This window comes from Nicotiana attenuata, chromosome 10, assembly GCF_001879085.1.
Source record: "Nicotiana attenuata strain UT chromosome 10, NIATTr2, whole genome shotgun sequence".
NCBI classification, from domain to species: Eukaryota; Viridiplantae; Streptophyta; class Magnoliopsida; order Solanales; family Solanaceae; genus Nicotiana; species Nicotiana attenuata.
The window spans coordinates 43390081-43398186 of record NC_031998.1 but is presented as its reverse complement, the minus strand read 5'-3'; the positions used below and the strand labels follow the sequence as shown (position 1 = coordinate 43398186).

General features: G+C 37.2%; 1 protein-coding gene across 1 annotated transcript in view; it reads left to right on the top strand.

Moving 5' to 3' along the window:
* LOC109233406 overlaps nucleotides 3114-8106 on the top strand; it is a 9120-nt gene continuing 4127 nt past the window's right edge. The window contains exons 1-3 of the mRNA XM_019399272.1: nucleotides 3114-3227; nucleotides 3385-5026; nucleotides 5348-6390. Of these exons, the coding sequence (XP_019254817.1) occupies nucleotides 3536-5026; nucleotides 5348-6390 (2534 nt within the window). The 5' untranslated portion in view covers nucleotides 3114-3227; nucleotides 3385-3535. The remainder of the gene's footprint in view (nucleotides 3228-3384; nucleotides 5027-5347; nucleotides 6391-8106) is intronic.

The window sequence follows — 8106 nt, the reverse complement described above, 5'->3', positions numbered from 1 at the left end:
GAGAAGGGCCTTGCATGCTCGAGTTCCGGCTCAATCCTCAATTCAATTCTTAGATTCAAAATTTGGGAAGCTTGGTCGATATTCGAAAGGGAAGGAAGACAGATATAGGATGAGGGAGGTCTGGTGGTTAAGGGGTATCGATTTGGGAGGATTTGGGAGCGGCGCCGCCATGGGCGGCGGAGGCGGTGTCCATAGATTCAAACATTCGAGGAGAAAGGAGGGGATTTGAGACATGGGGGTTTGGAGTTTGGAAAGAGGAGGTTACGGAGAGTAAGCGGTGTAAATTTGAGGTGGATTGTACGATCGCCGGCGGAGACGATTTCCGGCCGGCGGCTGACGGCGGAGAGCGGAGGCGGAGTGGTGGTGTATACAGGGGGTGAGAGAGATGAGAGGCAGGGGGGTCTGAAGGGGGGGGGTATCGTTAGGACAATTATATAGTTATGGATGTAGGCTTCTCGACCGTTAGATCTTGTAACCTCGACGGTCCAGATTTAATAGGCCGAAACGACGTCGTTTTGGGACGGGGGCAGGCCGGGTTAGGGAATGGGTATGGACCAGGCGGGTTTCAGGGGTTTATTTTGGGCCTGGGGGTTGATTAAATACCTGGGCTCCGAATTTATTGACAATGGCCCAATTCAGGGCAGCCTTCTTATTATATTTTTGCTTGTTTTCTTGTATTTATTTATTTGCTTTTTGTATTTTATTTTGTATTTTTGTATTTATTTATTTTCCGATTTTATAAAATGCTACAATAAAACTAAAAACAAATTGACTCTAACAATTATATTTCCTAATTAATTATTAAGAGAAATGCAAACTAATACCACAAAATGCAAAATGGACCCTTTTTGTTATTTTCTTAACATTTTGTTTTAATACTAAAATATGAAATTAAATCCTAAATGCAAAAATGCATATTTTTGTATTTTCATATGAATTAAAATGCACAAATAAAAATGCAACAATTACCAAAAAAAAATGCCACAAAATTCACGAAAAATTACAAAATACGAAAGAAATTGTTTTGTTTGAAATTTTGGGAATTATTGCTTAGGGCAAAAATCACGTGCTCACACCTCTATTTCCAAAGTAAGGACACTTTCTTCATGAATCCTCCGTCTCTTCTCAGTGGGCTCAGAGACAAGTGGATGTTTCGTTCCTTCTTCCGAATTTTCTCGGGAGGCTTACTCCTATAAACGCGATCCCCAAAAGTTTTGGAGTCAATTCTTTCATATAGAGTCTCTGCTTCACTAGAAGTTGAATTGTCCAATATGTAATTACAGGTTTTCATTGGCTTGGCGGGCGTACACTTTTCCAACGGGAGCTGCTATGCCACCATACTCAAACATGGTTAACACCGTTGTTCCTTTCAGTTATGCTTTTTCCAAGTAAAGAATCCCCTAATTTAAGACATTAATAATGAATTGTATATAATTTGTAGTAATCCTTTTTAGGGCGGGTAATATATAAAATTAGGATAATTTTGGTAAATAAATTTCAGACATTGTATAGGAAGGAAAAATCCCTAGAGAAAAATGACATCAGAAAGGATAATGATAATTCGGCATTTTTACTTCTTCTACGTTATAATGAGAAATTGTTAGATGGATATATTATTTATATATGTTCGTGATAGAGAATTATCAGAAAGATATCTTACTTCAATTGGATTTTGAATTGAATAGAAAATTAAAGTTTTGTTATCACAGAGCACAATGCGTGTTATTCCGAATAAAATATACAACGACAATAAAAGAGAAGAACTATGATAATTTAATACATTGAGAAGATACAATTCTACTGTAAGCTATTTTAATGCAACAATAAAAGCATCAATTAACACGCCCTGCACGCGCAAGGAAGAATACAAGTAGAAAATATGAATACTGATTATTGTTTATCATAATTAATTACATGATGTCATGTTAAATGATGTTTGAATTTTTTGTCTAAAAATGGAATAGACAAGCTCTTGACACGATGGAGTTTATTTAGAGCCCGTTTGGATTAGCGATTTGAAGTAGCTGATAAGCATTATGTGCTAAAAAGCACTTTTAAGTGCTGAAACTAATTTAATAAATAAGCAGTTACATGTTTGGATACAAGCGTTGAAAATGATAATAAGCTGCTACAGTATTTGATAAAAAAGTGATGATAAGCTCTTTTTTGTAAAAATTACTTGAATAACCTTGGAATTGTTTACACTTATAAGGGCGTAATTTCTTCAAAATTTTAGATTCCAGATCGATTCAAATACAAAATATTCTATTTGTCATTATATTTTAAATATAATTGTGACTAGATAAAATAATTTTTATGATAAATATAATTTATTTTATGATAAGCATATAATCATAAGTTATTTATAATTAATAAATTGACAAAAGTTTCTCAGTAAAAAGTAAATCTAAATAGAAATAAAATATTTGAAGAGAAATACCGTCTTCATTACCATAATACTTAGAAAGCAATACATCAAAAATTTGATATGTCCTCGTTTATTACATACAATTCAACGATTAATACACAATCACATAGATACAAATATGCAAAGGAATAGACAATTTGCTTACCTCAAATAGTCAATGACAATTGCAGATATGAAGAGGCGGGGGTCTAGGTTGAAAAATACGTGAGGCAGTGAGTATCGATGTAGGAGTTTTGTTTTGAAAAGGAATATTTTAGGGATAAAATAGTAAAAATTTTGGTCAAACTTAAAGTGCTTATAAGCTAAAAATTCATAAGTTGGGGGTGACTAGCTTATGGCTTTTGACTTATTTTTGGCTTATAAACACTTTTAATTTTACCAAACACGTAGATAAGTCGAAAAGTGCTTATAAAATTAAACCACTCTTATTATGTGAAAGATTACAAACGACACTACTAGACAGTATTTTGCAGTAAGAAATTTTTCATATTCGATATTTATATCAAATATATTAAATACATAATGTAGTATGCACTTATGCAGTTGATTTTTGACCACATTTTACCTTCAATTGAGTTCCGCCGCGTAGCAAATTACTTCTGGTCAACCGGTCTGATACGATGAACCGGTCTTGTTCCAACCCTCCGGTTCAACTACTGTGAATATATATAACGTAAGCTTCCTCTTATCTCGTCACTCCATTTTTCTGTCATCAATCAACAGTCGTCACAGCTTTCTTGGCCGGTAAATTGCACCGTCTCCGACTGTCGCCGATGAATCTCCGATGAGCATTAATTCCGTGAGCACCTTAATTTCAGCTTCTTTTCTTTATATGATTATTCCTTCCCTGCCCTTTTGAGTTAGCTAGCTAGCTAAAGCACAATACTGTTCACAAACCCTAACAAATTTATTTCAATCTAATCCTGATTATATTCCGCTTATTCTGTTGAAAATAGGTGGTTTCTGACAAATAGAATTGAAGAACAGAATATTTTGACATAGTTTGACTAAGTGAAATTCATAGACTAGGGTTTTTTAGGTCACTCTGGTTAAATTTTTATTGTTAGTCGTTCGAGACGGGGACGGTAGTTGTGGGTTTAGAGGATAATGTGTATATTGTGCCAGATACAAAGGTGGTCTAGAGGGGTAGCTACCATGTTGCCATGGTTGGTGATTCCACTGATTGGGTTATGGGCACTATCACAGCTATTGCCACCTGCATTTCGGTTTGAAATTACGTCGCCGAGGTTTGCGTGTGTAATAGTGCTTCTGTTTACACTTTTGTGGTATGAGGTTTTGATGCCTTGGTTGTCAGCTTGGCGGGTGAGAAGGATTGCTAGGCTTAGAGAGAGGAGGAGGCTTTTGGCTATTGAAATACAGAAGTTGAGGAAACTAGCAACGAGGAGGTGTAGGAATTGTTTGACTCCGTATAGAGATCAGAATCCCGGTGGTGGGAAGTTTATGTGTTCATATTGTGGTCATATATCGAAAAGACCTGTTCTTGACTTGCCTGTGAAGCCAGGATTGGGGCTTCTGAATTCTGGGATTTTGAAAGACTTAATTGGGAAAGGTGGAAAGATATTAAATGGGAAGGGTTGGTCTGACAATAGGTCGATGTGTGGACAGGACTCAGTAGAGGATGAGAATTGGGTCAAGGGTTCTTTTGTTGGGAAGTCAAGCACTTGGAGAAATAATGGCAGTGGATTTTTCGATAGGGAGCATTGTTTTGCAGAAAAGTCATATTCTCGTGTTTTTATTTTAGCCTGCAAAGCTCTGGCTGATTTTTTCTCTAGTATCATGTGGCTCTGCAGGAGTATTTTTAGGATTAGTTCCTCCATAGATGATGATACTTCAATGAATGCAGAGCAAAGAGCAATGTTGGATAAGAGAAGGGAAAATGGGGGGAATTTTCAGGAAAGTAGATGGGAAAGAGCTCGAAGAAAAGCAGAAGAGAAGAAGCAGGCTAGGTTAGAGAGGGAGCTATTGGAGGAGGAGGAGCGACAACAAAGAGAGGAGGTTGCTAGATTGGTGGAAGAGCGCAGGAAATTGCGCGAGGAACATACGGAGGCTGAGAAGGAACATGGTAAAGTGTCACCCTCTGATAAGGTACGAGACAGTAAAAGAGAAGCAGAAAAGAGGCGTCTAGAGAAGAGGAAAGAAAGGGACAGGGCATCTAGCAAAAGCAACTCAGATACAGAAGAGCTGGATAAAAGTGCAGGCAAGGGAAGTGAGCGAAGCAAGTGTGATGTGAGTGATAGAAGGCAACAGCAAAAAAATAGGCGAGAAACTGTTAAGGCACATAATGCAGAAGTTATTTATGGTTCTAAGGGTGCTTCGAAAAGCAATCACAACCATGGGAATGTTGGAACTCGGTACTTGGATAGTATGAGGGGTACCCTTTTATCGTCTTCTAGAGCATTTACTGGAGGCGATCATTTTGTAAAGAGTAATAATACTTCTACTGTTCCAAGAGAACACAAATCTAAGACTGGCATAGATCAAATTCAAACCCATGGTTCGAGGAGGGAAGTATCTCAGCCCGACAGGGTATCTGGAAAACTGAATACAAATGGGGACGAAAAGAGCATCAACCAGCCGGTAAGTCTTCTGTCAAATCTTCTTTTTCTCTTGCTTATATCTATGCCTTCATTTTCATCAAATATCCTCCTGGTACTTAACGCTAAAATTAAGACTTCCTCCGGAAGCTTATACTTTGGTGTGGCATTTTCAATGGTCATTTCAATTTTTGGGATCTATCATTATCTCGTTTACTTGACCTATAATTCTGAAAGATAGAATTCGCATCGTCCAGGAGAAATGTGACTTTTTCAAAAGATACTCTTTTCAATGAATCTTCGATAGGCTAACAGTAATTTACCCAGTTCCACATGTATATTTACCCTAATCTGTTTGTTACAGGTGCTTATTGAACCTCAACCATGTACAGCTCCTAAAAAATCATGGCAACAGTTATTCACACCTTCAACTGCGGTTGCTCGCCCCACTTCAAATGTGATTAGCAGACCATGTGTTAAGCCACAAGCAGAACTTCAAACACCAACTTATGCCTTCCTACCTCCATCTACACAATCCTTTGACAACCCCATTAGCTTTGGACTCCCGTCACCTTTTCCTTTATCTACTTTTGCTCTTGGATGCACAAGTAGTGGTACAACTCTTCCATTATCATCAGAACCATTGATTCCTCTAGTTGGAGATGGTGCAGGTCAGTTATTGCCAGAGGAGTCAGAGATTTTTGAAGATCCTTGTTATGTTCCAGACCCAACTTCATTGCTTGGACCCGTTTCTGAGTCACTTGATAACTTTCAGCTTGACCTTGGGGTTGTGTCAAATGTAGGATTGGACAAACCATGTCCTGTAAAGGGTGTCAACGTCTCTTCTGAAGTCACCAGACCATCTCCGATTAAGTCTCCAATAGCAAGATTGTGTGTTCCAGAGGAGAGGCATGCTGAGTCTTCTCTTTTTGCCCGCACTCCTAAGGCTCAGGATGTACGCAATGTGGCACCATTGAATGTTTCAAGTAATGCAAATGATACGGGAACATGGCAGATGTGGAATAGCTTTCCGCTTGGTCAAGATGGTCTTAATTTAATTGGTACTCCAGCCAACTGGCTTTTAAATCCAGAACTTAACAGATCAAACATGGAAGAGACAATCCCTCCTGCACCTCCAAAGACCATGGCTTCACTGTTTAAAAAGGATGATCAAGTCCTTTCTGTCTCTCATTCTACACAAACAGTTTATGCAGGAAATTGCCAGAATGGCGTGGCACTTGGTGCTTACTTGCCTAGTAGTGCTGAAAACGGGTTCCAAAAATCACTCTTTGGTGAAAGTCAATTCTCTCTCAATCCCGAGAATGCTGCTCAAAGTGAATATGAGAGTCCTAATGCTCCCGTGACAAGCTATCCATTTGAGTTGTCTCCACCTGATTGTTGGGCCAAGTAAGCAAAAGAAAAAGCTCTAACTTACATAGTTTTAAAAGATATATGCCTTTTATTTGTAGCATGATTGTGTTTTTGACTTTGTTGAGATTCGAAACCCTTTAGGTACGTAGCTGCATTTTTTTTTTTTTTTTTGCATCAATGTGTCTGATTCCTCTCTTTCTGAAAATTACTTTTGGGACCGTCTCATGACTCTTGTGTTGTTATAATGTTTAGCCACCATTTTCTCTACCTTCTCATAAAAAAGTTGAATGTTTAGCCACCATAGCCGCTCGTGTTAAAGCATTGAAGTGCATGCTACTGGCAACTTGCACATATATATATATATATATATATATATATATATATATATATATATATATATATATATATATATATATATAATTTTGGATGTACATGTTGGCATCCCTAAGGATAGACAGTATGCTTCTTTCTAGATGCATTATCAACATCAAGAATTATTTTAGTAACATAGACCTTTACATGTGTTTTTATGTATGTTTTGTGTATGTATATGTGTGTGTGTGAGAAAAAGAAAGAGAAAGAGAGAAGTTGAATTCAATTCAAGTTGGATAGAACCTGAACCAACATCAATTTTGGACTCTTTTGCGCTTGAACAATAACACACAAACAATATTGAAAGGCTTTCTTGAAGTATACTTACCATATTGCTGTAGTCTGTGCGATCTCGAGATGATCAGTATAGAAAACTAAATGTGCCATTTGGAATGGTAGTACTGCTTTGGGGACAAGTAGCTGATGAGTTCAGTTAAAGCTATTTGTGGCAATGCACCTATGCTTTATTTGTTAGAATCCATACTGCGGCATGTTGAGCCAAAAAAATTCGTAAGCTTGATGATGAGTAATTCAGCATAAGAGAGTTTATTTTATAAATAACTAATGTTTTAATTAACCAAAGTTATGTTCAGTATATATACTAAATTTATAATACTGGTTCTTTTATTCTGATCCATATCTTTTAAGAAATTGGGAACCTTCCTCCATCTTTGTAAGGCTTTAAACTATTGAGTATGTTCTCAAAAACGATGAGCAGGTCAACATTATTTGATTTTTTTTGTGTGTGGGGGGGGGGGGGTGAAGATACTGCATAATGCTCGAGTCTGCAACCTAAATATTGTTTTTTTGGACTCAAATTACGTTAATAGGTGTAAAAAAAAAGTTACCTTTCTATATATAACGTCCAAATACAAAACGCTATACTTTAACGGTAACTTTTGCCGTTAAGATATAGCGTTTTATATTTGCACGCTATATAGCCTGACGATTTGACTGACATATATAGCGTTTTAATTTTTTACGCTATACATATAGCGTCCAAAAAAAAATGCTGTATCCTGATTATGGACCCACCAAACAGTGATCACTTTAGGTTTCGGAGTCCGCACTATGTATTTTAATGCATAGCGCATTAAATATATGCGCTATACATCTTTACTGTCAAGCCTCTTTGAAATAACCAGTCAACTTTATTAAACGGGCAATAACCAGTTAACCTTATTAAACTCACCCACTGATGAGTTGCCGCGTGTAACTGCACCAAAACAACCTCCACCTGCCAATGCTACGCATTTCATTATCTTGACGTTTCAGAGCCATATTGGATAATTCTATACGCATTTCAACGTGCCTTTGTAACTTTGACAAGGAGAGATGAATTTGAACATTGTAGGAATAATTTACATTATATATATATAT